We start from the raw sequence: 16090 nt of genomic DNA, 5'->3' as shown, positions 1-16090 counted from the left end.
GTCTGTGCACGTGTCTGCCCCTAGTCTAAGGGCCCAGAGTTGAGTTTCTCCTGAGCTAACATATGGAATTGTTTTAAGATGGTCATACCAAGGATCAATTGGCTATTTGATTAAGAATGTTCATATTATTTCAAAATATTATTTGAAGAAACATTGAATTTGGCCTTACTGCTACTAGCAGATAGGCATGGATTTAATAAGAGAATCATACATGGAAAAACACAGTCAAAAATCTAATAAAAAGGAAGTATGTGAGAGATATATGATATAAGAAAGCTCAGAAAAATAGTATCATCATTTATAGTGGAATTACCCGTATGACTTTTATGTGGAAATGCCCTATTCACTCCCATTAATTTTTCATAGAGCATAATGGAGAGTCTCATCTTTCCATATAGGGTCATATTAGTGTGTATGACAAACACTGCTGTAGCTCGGCCACCTTCCACCGCAGATGCGGAAGGCCGACATCGGTGGATGCGGTGGATTGAGACGCAGCCCATGCAAAACATGATATCTCTAGCTTAAACACACATTTTGATGGGGATTTTTTTATTATGCTTCGAGAGGAGCATGAGGGAGCCTCAAGCAGAATAAAACATTTTTTTTTTGTTTTTACTTTGTTTTTTGGATTTTGAACACCAGCATTTACAAAATAATTGCACTTGTAAGTTATTTGGTAGTAATATAAAACAATACATCAAAGACAACAATACAGCAAAACAAAGCGTGAGACAGAAATATAACAACAAAAAAACAAAGACAAAATATATATATATTTTGATACAGTGGTTACAGGTCAACTAGCAACAGATAATACAGTCCTCCTAAACATCTGAGATGCCGTGTATACACATACCAGGCCTCTTACATCACCGATATATCAATATAAATAAACATCACTCTGGAACTGCCGGGAAACGTAGTCGTTTAACATAAGAAAAGAAGGGAGCCCACATTGGGTGTGTTTAAATCTTCCCAACTTTATGCAATTCAAAACAGATTTAATCCAAAGAGCATGAGAAGGGGGTGCAGAGGATTTCTATCTATGTAAAATGAATCGTCTCGTTATAACAAAGTGACAAAGGCAATTACATCCTTATTCATTTTGGTCAGTTTTATTGTGGGTAAGGAAACCCCAAATATTGCAATAAAAGGGTCTGGTTCGATCTGTGTGCCACTTAATTCTGAGAGTGTGTTAAAGATGTCTTTCCAGAAACCAACAAAGGATGGGCAACACCGAAACATGTGTACATGATTAGCAGGAGACTGGTTACATCGTACACAATTAGGGTTCACATCCTTGTAAATTGTGGATAATCTTGCTTTGATCCAGTGAGCCCTATGAATGAGCTTGCATTGAATGAGGCCGAGTCGAGCGCAAATAGAAGAGGTATGTACCCTTTTGAGTGCCCCTTCCCATAGTTCATCAGATATTTCCTAACCCAGTTCCTCCTCCCATGAGGATTTCATATTGTGTAATGAGGTGGTTTGTAGCAAGCAAATGTGACTATAGATTATTGACAAGGTGCCTTTCAGAGTAGGAAGTGGGACAAGAAATGTGTCAAAATGTGTTTCACCAGGAAGGGTGGGGAATCGGGGATCTGTGCTGTGGACGTAACTCCGGATTGGTAATAATCTAAAGAAATGATGTCTGGGGAGACCAAATTTAGCAGATAATTGTTCAAACGTACTAAATGTATTGTTAATATAGAGATCTCTAAATGTTTTAATACCGAGACTAGGCCATGTTGAGAAAGCACCATCAACCATAGATGGGGGAAAAGCTGGGTTTGAAGCTACCGAAACCAAAGAAGAGGTTGTCTGAAACCCAAAGTCACATCTAAATTGATTCCAGATATTCAATGTTGTTTTGACATATATTTTTGGTGAAGGAGGAGTGAGCGAGGGAAGACAGTGATGTCGGTATAGATGAGGTTTGTGCCTCTGCAAAAGCTGTTTTCATATCCTAGGGGGCTCTTTGTCCCATATAAAAAGGTAGAATTAGGCCGGTCGATCTTTTTGAAAAACGTATTGGGAAGAAAAAACAGTAGACACTGATAGAAATATAAGAATTTGGGGAGAGTATTCATTTTAATATAATTAATTATTGCGACTAAGGAGAGGTGTAGCAAAGACCAGCGTTCCAAATCGTCCTTAGTACTGGTTAAAAGAGGAGCAAAGTTGGCCTGAAAAAAGGTTTTCAAATCTGTTTGTGACACGTACCCCGAGATAAATTAAACTACTGTGAGCAATTTTAAATGTCAAGTTATGTAAAGGGATTTTTTTTGCAGCCACATTAAGCGGCATCAGTTTGCTTTTACTGAGTTCAGTTTATACCCTGATAAGTGACTGAAGGATGTGAAAGTGGCAAGGGCAGCAGGAACAGAAACAGAAAGGTTGGATGTATATAATAATAAATGATCTGCATATAAAGACAGTTTGTTCGTGTCCGTATCGGACTATACCTTTGATGAGGGGGTTGGAGCGAAGTGCTATTGCAAGGGGTTCTATGGCGAGGGCAAACAGTAAGGGACTTAAAGGGCAACCCTGGCATGTTGATCAGTGCAAAGGGAAGCAACCTGATTGAGTGTTACTAGTCCTGACAGAGGCTTGAGGGGATGAGTACAGAAGTCTTATCCAAGTAATGAATTTGGAGCCAAAGCCAAATTTATTTAGAGTGTAACAAAAGGTATTTCCATTCCACCCGGTCTAACGCTTTCTCCGCATCCAGGGATATAATGGCTTCAGAGGCATTAGTGACAGAGGGATTATATATAATATGAAATGATCATCGAATATTGAAGAATGAGTGTCTATTTTTCATAAATCCTGTTTGACAATTGATGGGAGGACTGTTTCCAGACGCGTTGCCAGAAGTTGGGCTGGAATACTATAGTCGACATTTAGCAGGCTAATTGGACGGTATGATACACAGTCACGAGGGTCTTTGTTTTTTTTAAAGAATAAGACAAATGGTTGCCTGAGTGAGAGTCTGTGGGAGAGCACCATTTACAAATGCATCATAGTACATTTCAATTAGATTAGGGGAGAGAAGCTTTTGGAAGAAATTATCCAATTTCAATATATCCGCTCTACTTTCAGAAGTATATAAAGTCTGGTAAAATCTCTTGAACTCATCATTGATCCCCCTCGGGTCTAATGATATCCCAGACGATGTACGAATTTTAGGAATCTGGTGTGATGATGATAGTTGACGTAACTTGTGAGCTAATCATTTAATGGCTTGATCTCCGTGTTCTGTCACACCCTGATCTGTTTTACCTGTCCTTGTGATTGTCTCCACCCCCTGAGCCTGCCTGCCGTCCTGTACCTTTGCCCCACTACTCTGGATTATTGACCCCTGCCTGCCTTGACCTGTCATTTGCCTGCCCCTGTTGCTGTAATAAACATTGGTACAACAACACAGTCTGCACTTGGGTCTTACCTGAAACGCTATATGTTCGTAGTAAGTGCTCCTAGACTTGACAAGCAGTTCAGTAACCTGGTCTGTTAATAATGTGTCAAATTCTGCTTGCAAAGTTAAACGCTCCTTATAAATATCTGGAGATGTCATCTAATTAGGCAATACGGCATGTTAACATAGCCTATCCTTTTTCAGTTTGTTCTCATGTGCGGTGTAGGAAATAATTTAACCTCTGATATAAGCTTTCAAAGTTTCCCAGAGAGTAGACGCATAGATTTTTGGGGTTCTATTCGTACTCATGAAAAAGCCGATTTGACCCAAAACAAAATGGGCAAAAGTGTTCATTACTGAGCAGTTGAGAATTTAGCCGTCAAGGCGGTCACATGGTGTCAACGGTTTGAAAGACCACTTCCATAGTAACAGGGGCGTGGTCAGATACAACAATTGGATTATATAAACATGAAGATATGGAATGGAGAAGTCTGTCATCTACAAGGAAGTAGTCTGTACGTGTAAAAGTGTGGTGAACCGATGAGAAAAACGAGGATGCTTTTCCAGATGGATTAAACATTCTCCAAGGGTCTGAAACTGCAAATTCAGACAAAGGTTCGGACAACTCTAGCTGAGGTTGACAGGTTTAGTGGAGGATCGATCCAAATGTGGGTCTAACCAACAGTTAAAGTCACCACCTAAGATCAACATATGGGAGGACATATCAGGGAGTGGAGAGAAAACGGATTTGAAAAAAAATCACCACTGTCTCAATTAGGAGCATAAATATTAAGAAGTACATTCGTATTGAGCAGCCTACCACTGACAATTATGTATCTACCATGGGCATCTGTGATCACATCAGAACATCTGTGAAGTACGATAGCCACCCCTCTTGCCTTACTCTGAATTGAGGAATGGAACATCTGACCCACCCATCTGCACCTAAGACTTGAGTGTTGTGATACCTTCAGATGAGTTTCTTGGAGAAAGATGACGTGAGCTTTCAATTGATGAAGGTGGTGTAGCACCTTACTACTACTAACTGGGTTATTGATGCCCCTGCAATTCCAAGTAAGAAAATTCAAACCTTTCCCTCCAGCTGGATGGGCTACACTAGGCTGAGTCATGTCTTAAGAGAGAGAGAGGGTGTGTTAAGGACAAGGTACAATGTAAACTAAAGATCTTAGTTGACCATAATAGCACAAATAAAAAATTTAAAAAAACAAAGACAAGCGACGAAGTGCAAAAAACATATAAAAACTATATACAAATAAAGAGGGAAAAACCCCTTCCCTCACACCCTCCCTTGCCGAAGCATCTCCTCAACTGAGATGCAAGCAAAACATGAGCAAAGCATGATAACTCTTACTCTGTGCTACCTGAGATGTGTGACCATTTAACCAGAGTAAACCAAACATGCATAGATTGGTCCCCAGTAGAGTCTAAGGAAACCTAACCTCGATTAAGAGAGGTTAAAGTGCAATAAAAGTGGTAAAACTGCGACTGAACCATGAAAACAGCCAGATGTTGACATTAGAGGCAGCTTAGATCAAAATAAAATAGTAATGATACAAATAAAAAGCAACAATGTGAGTGGAATAAAGAATATATATGTGCATATCTGCATTGTATCACATTATAGTTGGGAGTCAACTGTATACTCACCAACATGGGTTGGAAATTAAAAGAAAAAAAAGAATGACATTCAAGTGTCAATGAACCCAGCAAAGTTGGCTTCGCTAGCCAACCAGTCTGCCAGCCTGCTAACTAGCCTGCTAACAAGACCAGCTAACCAACCATTTGTTCCACACCATGCGGTACAACAGCCACTTTCACGTTCTTGTTGATGAAATCTGCGGCTAGAACCGGGTCCTCGAATCTGTGCATGGAGCCGTCCGGTAAAGTCAGCCTCAGAACCACAGGGCAGGCGCATAGCTGACGCTTCACAGCTCCGAAGCTAGCCCGCTTCTTAGCCACAGCCATGGTGTAGTCCGCAAATATCGAGACTCTTTTACCCTTGTAGATCAGAGGAGATGCTTCTCCCGATCTCCTCAGTATGTCATTGCGGACGTGAAAGAAATGCACCCTGATGACAAATGGTCACGGGGGTTCTTTATCCCGGGGTCGGCTACGCATGGTGCGGTGGGCCAGGTCTAGCAACGGCTTCTCCTCCAGGCCGAGCAGCTCTCCTGAAGCAGCTGGGCCATGTACTCTGTCAGTCTTGGGCCCTCCACTCCCTCCGGTATTTCCATAAGACGAATGTTGTTCCTCTGCATTCTACTTTCCATATCTCTCTATTATTGAGGTATGCCACCCTAGTTGTTATTGAGCCAACGTTAGCCTCTAGCTCGCTAATGCGAGAACTGTGGTCTGTAGCACCGCGCTCCAGCACCGATAAGGCCGCTCCGTGTGCGTCGAGTTTATTCTGTATACTCTCAATAGATTTTTTTAAAGCTTGTCTTTGACCATTGATATCTCTGACTTGAGATTGGTAGAGAGAGCCAATTTTACCGAAAATATCGGTTTTCAGGGTGCCCATCACGGGTTGTAGCAGCTCCACAATCAGTGTTCCCATGGGGCCGACATTAGCCGCAGCATCCGGTGGCGGGGGTGAATCAGGAGAGGGCGCGGGCTTGCTGCGACCTGCTCTTGCAGATTCCGTTTTTGGCCGGGTAGACGACATTACAAACTTACATTTCTCAGGCTTGATCTGAATTGTTTAGAAGTCTCTTCAGATGCCTGGACAAACATATATATACCATTTTGCAAGGTTAAATATATACATTTGGTCACTAACTCAGGGGCGACAGGGAAACGCGTTCTACATCCTTGGCTTCCAACAGCGCCCCGTGGAAAAAATGTATTAAACCATTTTTTACAATGGCAAGAAAAATGATGTGAACCCTTTGGAATTACCTAGATTTCTGCATATATTGGTCATCAAATTTGATCTGATCTTCATCTAAGTCACAACAATAGACAAACATAGTGTGCTTAAACTAATAACACACAAATTATTGTATTTTTCTTGTCTATATTGAATACATAATTTAAACATTCACAGTGACGGTGGGGAAAAATATGTGAACCCCTAGGCTAATGACTTCTCCAAAAGCTTATTGGAGTCAGGGGTCAGCTGACCTGGAGTCCAATCAACGAGATGAGATTGGAGATCGTTGATTGGAGATGTTGGTTAGAGCCACAATGCCCTATAAAAAACACTCACAAAATTTGAGTTTGCTATTCACAAGAAGCATTGTGTGATGTGAACCATGTCTCAAACAAAAGAGATCTCATAAGATCTAAGATTAAGAATTGTTGACTTGCATAAAGCAGGAAATGGTTATAAAAGTATCTCTAAAAGCCTTGATGTTCATCAGTCCACGGTAAGACAAATTGTCTATAAATGGATAAAGTTCAGCACTGCTGTTACTCTCCCTAGGAGTGTCAGCTAAAGACTTACAGAAATCTCTGGAACATGCTAACATCTCTGTTGACGAGTCTACGATATGTGAAACACTAAACAAGAATGGTGTTCATGGGAGGACACCACGGAAGAAGCCACTGTGGTACAAAAAAAACATTGCTGCACGTCTGAAGTTTGCAAAAGTGCACCTGGATGTTCCACAGTGCTACTGGCAAAATATTCTGTGGACAGATGAAACTAACGTTGAGTTGTTTGGAAGGAACACACAACACTTTGTGTGGAGAAAAAAAGGCACAGCACACCAACATCAAAACCTCATCCCAACTGTAATGTATGGTGGAGGGAGCATCATGGTTTGGGGCTGCTTTGCTGCCTCAGGGCCCGGACAGCTTTGCTATCATCGCCGGAAAAATGAATTCACAACTTTATCAAGACATTTTTGCAGGATAATGTTAGGCTATCTGTCCACCAATTGAAGCTCAACAGAAGTTGGATGATGCAACAGGACAACGACCCAAAACACAGAAATAAATCAACAAAATACGCCTAGTCAGAGTCCTGACCTCAACCTGATTGAGATGCTGTGGCATGACCTCAAGAGAGCGGTTCACACCAGACATCCCAAGAATAATGCTGAACTGAAACAGTTTAGTAAAGATCTATGGTCCAAAATACCTCCTGACCATTGTGCAGGTCTGATCTGCAACTATAGAAAACGTTTGGTTGAGATTATTGCTGTCAAAGGAGAGTCAACCAGTTATTACATTCAAGGGTTCACATACTTTTCCCAGCCTGCACTGTGAATGTTTACAGAGTGTGTTCAATAAAGACATGAAAACGTATAATTGTCTGTGTGTTATTAGTTTAAGCAGACTGTGTTTGTCTATTGTTGTGACTTCAGATCAACAGATCATCACTTCAGATCATCAGATCAACTTTTATGACCAATTTATGCAGAAATCCAGGCATTTCCAAAGGGTTCACATACTTTTTCTTGCCACTGTATTTTTTTATATGCCCAGACCCCTTGATAATGTGATGCCTAAGGAAATGGCCTCTTCTGCCTAATGGTAAGTCCACCAGCGACCCTATGATGAAGTAGCATCAGCTAGCTGCAGTAATTACAAAACAGACGTTTACTCTGCCAGCCACATATGTCATCCATCACATACAGTCTCCCACAGTCTCCCTTGAACATGAATCTTTCATCCCATCTCTACCGCATATTCCACATCTACTTCCCACATGCAGCTTTGAACACCAAGTCTCTGAGGAGAGCTCCACACGGGCATGCCGTGCCAGCCGCTCTCTTGTTTTGATGGGGGGAAATCTCAAATAATGAAAGATAAAAGACGAGCTTCCAACCTGAGTTTGAGGGATTACACTACAAACGGTGTTTGAATAGATTAACAAAACACATTACGAAAAGGGATTCTGTTTGTTGCGAGAGCTCTCAAACATCAGCTGTGGGCATGGTGGGGGATCACAAGAGGGCATTCCTTACAATATAGCACAATTCCATACAAATAGCACAGTGGGGCACAGTAGAGCCACCACGCTCATTACAGCATTAAATTAGATATGAGGAGAAATGAGTTGTGATATTTTGACTTTGAGGTGCAGTCAGATGGGCTACAAACAGACTCAGGAAGCAGAGCAGAGATGCACATACTGTGTCATACCGTTTTTGAGAGCATTCGTAGTAGTTGCTGTTGTTTTTTGTTGTTGTCTTTGGTACATAAATACAACTATTGTCTTGAAAGATGATCCAAGGCCCTCAGGTAACTTACCACTTGGAAGTCCTCGGCTCTGCACTCGGCCCCCCGGAATTGACACGCCAGCAACATGTCCTTGATGTCATGTCCTGAGCACACGCACACACACACACATGTCAATTTATCTACGGGAGGGAGAGAATAGCGAAAAGTGTTTTTGTGTGTGTCTGTCTGTGTGTGCGTGTGTGAGGATAGAGATCGTATGAAAACTCCCTTAAGGAGGAGGTCAGGGTGTGTGGAATGGAATTGATTTCACGACTAAGGAGCCTCGGGGCGTTATGAGTGAAGAAGGTCAGACGCTCACACACACACACACACGCACACGCACACGCACACACACACACACACACACACACACACACACACACACGCACACACACACACACACACACACACACACACACACACACTCACACACACACACACTCACACACACACACACTCACACACACACACACTCACACACACACACACTCACACACACACACACACACACACAGGGACATAGACACACATGTACACACTCCATTTTAAGTGTATAAGCAGCTGACAGTAGTCTGACCCAGACGCTAATAGTGGCATTAGAAAGGTGAGGGAGGGTAGGCAGACTGCAGATGACATGGTGTTCTGTGATAGGTGGGTCATTCTATTTGTAAGCTGACAGCTTAATGTGGAGGAGAGCGGGAACAATTAGCCTTAAACGGATTAGCCAATCCCAAGCTCAGGAATCCGACGCAGGTCATGTGATCGTACGGTTTTAATCACGGGCTTGTGATAGGGTGATGATGTAACGTTTGGATAACGTTTGGAATCAACTGGACTGATACAGACAACATGCTGAGACCCCTTCCAGTATGAACTGACCAGAACTGATGGAATGGATTCAACTGATCACGAACTGATAGAATCCCTCTCCCAATATTCACAATGACATTGGAGATATATTCAAACCTGACCGGAACGGTAAAGCAAGGAACAGTTCCTCCGAATATTTAAATATTCAGGGGGACGGGTGTTATACCGCTAACCAGAATTGGATTTGGGGTCACAGAAAGAATAGTTGACGTGATTATTCAAGAATAAAGTGGAGCTTAACTTTCCCAGAGCTTCACCTCTGTGCTCAGCGAAACGGCTCTTGATTTTTCTTTTCCTCCAAAAGATTTGTGTGATTTGCTGTGCAGAAAATCTGGTCCCACTAATACATTGCGGTTCCAGATCTAACACTTTCCATGCAGCTCAGGACTAAGACTAATTATGACTTTACGTAACTGATCGTTCTGCTTTAGTACAGAGAGAAAGGGCAAAGCAACCTTTTGTAAAACCGAATTAGCAATAGCCAATGTGACCTTTTTCTGAAGGAAAAGCCTTGACGCTCAGGACAGGGATAGTTTCCCAGACCCAGATTAAGCCTCTAGTCGTTGACTAAAAAGCATTGAAATACACTCTAATAAAAGTGTTTTTTATTTAGGCTTAATCTGTGTTTAGAAAACTGTCCCTCAAAGTTTAAAAACTCAGGGAAGTTATCACATTTATAGATTGACCAATCCTATCCTTGGCTGCAAACTACCTGTGTATTATCAAATTGTGTAATCGAGAAATCATTTATGTGTAAATCAAACCAGAAAACACATCAACTCTTCCATGTGGACCCGGTCAACCCCTTTGGTCCTTTCTATCGCTCCAGAAATGCTGCAAAGGAGGCGACAAACAAGTCAGGCTGCTCAGCAGATTGGTTGACATACTGTCAATTGAGATTTCTTTTGACTAAACTTAACAAAAAGAAGAAAGAAAATACAATACCAAATGACATAAAACCTCAGTATCAGAATGGAAGATTAATAATAAACTGGTCATAAATACATTGTATTTGGTTCCAAACATTCTCTAAGACCTAAACCTCAACTGGAGTTGTGTATAAAGGGTGTGGCCACTGAGCAAGATGACGGAGCAAAACTCCAAGGTATAACACCAGACCGTCAGTTATCATGATCACGTTGAGGAAGCTAAACTCCTAGGTATAACACCAGACAGTCAGTTATCATGGTCAAGTTGAGGAAGCTAAACTCCTAGGTATAACACCAGACAGTCAGTTATCATGGTCAAGTTGAGGAAGCTAAACTCCTAGGTATAACACCAGACAGTCAGTTATCATGGTCAAGTTGAGGAAGCTAAACTCCTAGGTATAACACCAGACAGTCAGTTATCATGGTCAAGTTGAGGAAGCTAAACTCCTAGGTATAACACCAGACAGTCAGTTATCATGGTCAAGTTGAGGAAGCTAAACTCCTAGGTATAACACCAGACAGTCAGTTATCATGGTCACGTTGAGGAAGCTAAACTCCTAGGTATAACACCAGTCAGTTATCATGATCATGTTGAGGAAACAAAACTCCTAGGTATAACACTGTACAGTCAGTTATCATGGGCACGTTGAGGAAGCTAAACTCCTAGGTATAACACCAGACAGTCAGTTATCATGGTCACGTTGAGGAAGCTAAACTCCTAGGTATAACACCAGACAGTCAGTTATCATGGTCACGTTGAGGAAGCTACTGGAGTCGTGTATAAAGCGTGTATAAAGGGTGTGGCCACTGAGCAAGTTGAGGAAGCTAAACTCCTAGGTATAACACCAGACAGTCAGTTATCATGATCACGTTGAGGAAGCTAAACTCCTAGGTATAACACTGGACAGTCAGTTATCATGGTCACGTTGAGGAAGCTAAACTCCTAGGTATAACACCAGACAGTCAGTTATCATGGTCACGTTGAGGAAGCTAAACTCCTAGGTATAACACCAGACAGTCAGTTATCATGATCACGTTGAGGAAGCTACTGGAGTCGTGTATAAAGCGTGTATAAAGGGTGTGGCCACTGAGCAAGTTGAGGAAGCTAAACTCCTAGGTATAACACCAGACAGTCAGTTATCATGATCACGTTGAGGAAGCTAAACTCCTCGTAAAACTGACTATCCTACCGATCCTCGACTTCTGAGATGTAATTTACAAAATAGCCTCCAACACTCTACTCAGCCAAGTGGATGCAGACTATCTCAGTGCCATCCGTTTTGTCACCAAAGCCCCATATAGTACCCACCACTGCGACCTGTACGCTCTCGTTGGCTGGCCCTCGCTTCATACTCGTCGCCAAACCCACTGGCTCCAGGTCATCTACAAGTCGCACGCGCTCCAGCAGGTATATCTCACTGGTCATCCCCAAAACCAACACCTCCCTTGGCCGACTTTCCTTCCAGTTCTCTGCTGCCAGTGACTGGAACGAATTGCAAAAATCGCTGAAGCTGGAGACTTCAAAATCCTTCAGTTTAAACTAGAGATATCATTTTTGCATGGGCTGCGTCTCAATCCACCACATCGGCCGATGGCGGCTTTCCGCATTTGCGGTGGAAGGTGGACGAGCTACAGCGGTGTTTGTCAGAAAATGAGACACCCCGAAAATCTGTCTTCTCACGAACACGTCTGTAGCGTCCATTTTGCTCAACGGCCGACCACACGTGTCACGGGACTCGTCTGAAGTCAGTACCGTCGATGTGCCAACTTATGTTTGTAGCATCCGAAACCGATTCTCACGAACACGACGATGTTCTCCGTTCTGCTCTACGACCCCACAGTGTCACGGGACTGGTCTGAATGTAACCCATACCGTTTAAAAGACAAAATGGAAGTATAGAGGTAGTTTTGTGACTACCCCCCAAAAAAGAGGCTAAATCCTGAGTTTTCTTACATCTCCTAGATACAGCACAGACACTTCAACATCTTGTTTCTTATCATACATTTTTTGACTGTCTTTTTTTGTTGCCATTTATGAACGTGTTATTCAATGTGTTTCTATGGGCTATAGTAGTAAAGGCCAAATTCAATATTTTATCAAATAATTATTTGATATTTTTGAGTGATACCTAACAGGGTCCTAAAATTCAAAATCAAATAGCGAAATGATCCACGATATGACCTTATTAAAACAATTCCTTATGTCAGCTCAGACCCCCCCCCCCCCCCCGACGGCTTAGACCTACAGGGGTTAAACAACATCTCATGGAACTGTGGCGACCGTGAAACACTCCAACACACACATTTTCTGCCTAGTTATATTGACTGTATAATTTCTGCTGTTGTATTGTTTGTATATCATTGTCTTTTAAATCAGTGTATCAGTGTTCTGCTACTCGTCATGTTCTGTGTTTCTTTGTGGACCCCAGGAGAGTAGCTGCTGCTACTGCAAAAGCCAACGAGGATCCAAAAAAACAAGTGAACCAGATCAACGCAAGGTCACTCAACGAGCCTCAGATCTCCTAAAAATCTGCGTTTATTAATTATTTAGCGGCGCGGCTGAGAGGAAGGCATGTTGAGATGCACTGTAGATCAGTGACCTCCTGCTTAGCTAGCGGTCAGCCGGTCTGTCAGTCAGTCAGTCTGCCCCTTAGGCAGACACAGTTCCATATAATATATAATAATATATGCCAATTACTACACGCTTTAGTCATGCCTGGATACATTTTAAGTATGGGTGTTCCCAGGAATCGAACCCACTACCCTGGCGTTACAAGTGTCATGCTCTACCAACTGCTGAACATCTACCATATCTAAAATGTCACTACAGCATCACTAGGCTGAATATAGGTTATAATGTAACCTTTACAGTACATGAACTGTCCAGCTACATTACCAGGGGAAAAGGAGTACAAGCTGAAAAAGAACACAGATGCCTTGGGGCATTGTATTGGAGAAATGCATCTGCAACTATGCACTCACTGCACTGCATCTATGTACTGTACTGTAAGGTACTGTACTGTAAGGTACTGTACGTATTGTTCAGGGCATCCAAATGTGTTACATTTGCAGATGAGAACGAGAGAGTGATTCCAGGAAGCTAGAATTATCTCCTTTACATAACGTTGTGGAGTAGCAATCCAGCCCTCTCTCTCTCTCTCTCTCTGTCTCTCTCTCTCGTCTCTGTCTCTGGCCTCTCCTCTCCCTCTCTCTGTCTGTCTCTCTCTCTCATCTCTGTCTCTGGCCTCTCCTCTCTCTCTCTCTCTGTCTGTCTCTCTCTCTCGTCTCTGTCTCTGGCCTCTCCTCTCTCTCTCTCTGTCTGTCTCTCTCTCTCGTCTCTGTCTCTGGCCTCTCCTCTCTCTCTGTCTCTCTTTCTCCTCTGTCTCTCTCTCTCTGTCTGTCTCTCTCTCTCGTCTCTGTCTCTCTTTCTCTCCTCTGTCTCTCTCTCTATCTCTCCTCTCTGTCTCTCTTTCTCTCCTCTCTCCTCTGTCTCGCTCTCTCTCTCTATCTCTCGCTATCCTCTGTGTCTCTGTACTGTAGGGTACTGTATGTATTGTTCAGGGCATCCAAATGTGTTACATATGCAGATGAGAACGAGAGAGTGATTCCAGGAAGCTAGAATCTCCTTCACATAATGTTGCGGAATACATACAGCTGTTCTGTATGTAATGTATATGTTAGTAATGTAAGATACTGTATTGTGTTACAGCATACAGTAAAGATGTTATCTTTATGCCGTAGCACAGGTCAATTGTGTGACAGGAGAGCTGAATGATAGTGAATTCCACAGTTTGGTTTCTTAAGGACCTGTCGGCTGTCTGCTGCTAAGCCCAGGACTCAGTATCCGGCTGTACACACACACACACACACACACACACACACACACACACACACACACACACACACACACACACACACACACACACACACACACACACACACACACACACACACACACACACACACACACACACACACACACACACACACAAACACACACTCTGGGCTGCGGAAGCTTGACTGTGGGTGATTGGAGCGTGGAACTCACCAGAGTGGAGCTGGCTAATGAGGTTGACCATGCCTGGGGCTGTGTGAGTGAGTGTGTGTGTGTGTGTGTGTGTGTGTGTGTGTGTGTGTGTGTGTGTGTGTGTGTGTGTGTGTGTGTGTGTGTGTGTGTGTGTGTGTGTGTGTGTGTGTGTGTGTGTGTGTGTGTGTGTGTGTGTGTGTGTGTGTGTGTGTGTGTGTGTGTTTGTGTGTTAGATACCTGCCTCTCTTCAGTTCTGCGGCTCCTCTGATCTAAGTTCTACTTATCACTGCCTCCAATCAAGAGACAGACTGAGACACACAGACATCAATAGACGCACACACACTGACGCACACACTCATGGTGCAGACGCCATATCGTGCGGATTACAGAATAGGACCTATTTTTACAGTGATCATATGAATGTTGAATCTTTGCAGTATGCTGGGGGGGGGGGGGGTAGTAGGGGAAAATAAACACACACACAGTAAACAGTATTCCTTCACGCCTGGTGAATCTGCCGAGATCCTCCACTCCCGTTGAGTGGAGAAGAACCGCTAATTTATTCTGAATAAATTAAATGGTTAAAAATAGAACTGAGTGTCGGGTGTCAGAGGGAGCTCACAGGTTCCAATGTAGTTGTATTACTGTATCAGCATCCACTAACTGTGCTAATCTGTTGCCTCATTTCATGGCTTAATATAGGCTATAACCCTGTGCATTCAAAGATGGTCACTTCATGGTCACTCTGGGTTGTATTCATTAGGTACCAAACGGACGAAAACAGACTAACACAGGGAGGGTCTGCTTGGACTTGTAAATAATGCTCGTTAAGAATCCAATAAGAAATGCTCTTTTTTGTTTTCCGTCTCAGAACGTTTCCGTTAAGTGCCGTGAGGAATACGACCCTGTTTTCAAAAACGGTCACTTCCTTCTTAGTTGTACAGAGGCATGTTTCGGAAATGACTCTCAAAAGGCAAATTAAATATTGAAGCGTACATTTGTAAGATAAACTGCTGTTGTCCTAGTTTCGGAGACAAACACAGTAGCCCACGGTAACCTCTCATTGGTGATAAATTATAAACAAGGAAGGGACCACGTTATTGGCAACCTCTCCCCACTGTTGACGACAGTGTTACCCCAACGTTAGCCTCCGAGCATCCCACAATGCACCACTCCTCCACTGTTTCTTCTAGTGCCCAGGGTCTAACTTTAATGAGTTTCTCTCCACAAATCGCACACAAACACACACACACACACACACACACACACACACACACACACACACACACACACACACACACACACACACACACACACACACACACACACACACACACACACACACACACACACACACAGAGACACACACATACACACATACACGCGCGCACATACACACACACATACACACGCACACACGCAGTCTCAACTCAATACCTTGGTTATCCACTTCCTAAGGAGATAAATTGTTTACACTCTTATTTTGCCCTCTCTATCTCATGCAGTTCTTCAGTAGCTGTTAGCATCACTGTATTTCCCTTCAATCTAAAACTTTTGTTCTATTTCATATGGGAATAATAAGCAATCACAGCAATAGTCTAAAGCTGGGGTCTAAAGGGCCAGTCTTGTGTAATCTACCAAAGAAACGCTTTAAAG

At 42.8% G+C, this 16090-nt stretch overlaps 1 protein-coding gene across 1 annotated transcript in view; it reads right to left on the bottom strand.

Moving 5' to 3' along the window:
* LOC129830358 (acid-sensing ion channel 1-like) overlaps positions 1–16090 on the bottom strand; it is a gene marked incomplete in the record, with an annotated part of 87224 nt that overhangs the window by 65036 nt on the left and 6098 nt on the right. Inside the window, 1 exon segment of the mRNA XM_055892882.1 lies at positions 8639–8712. Within this exon segment, the coding sequence (XP_055748857.1) occupies positions 8639–8712 (74 nt within the window).

Source organism: Salvelinus fontinalis, chromosome 31, assembly GCF_029448725.1.
Source record: "Salvelinus fontinalis isolate EN_2023a chromosome 31, ASM2944872v1, whole genome shotgun sequence".
NCBI lineage: Eukaryota > Metazoa > Chordata > Actinopteri > Salmoniformes > Salmonidae > Salvelinus > Salvelinus fontinalis.
This window is presented reverse-complemented; position numbering and strand designations above follow the sequence as displayed.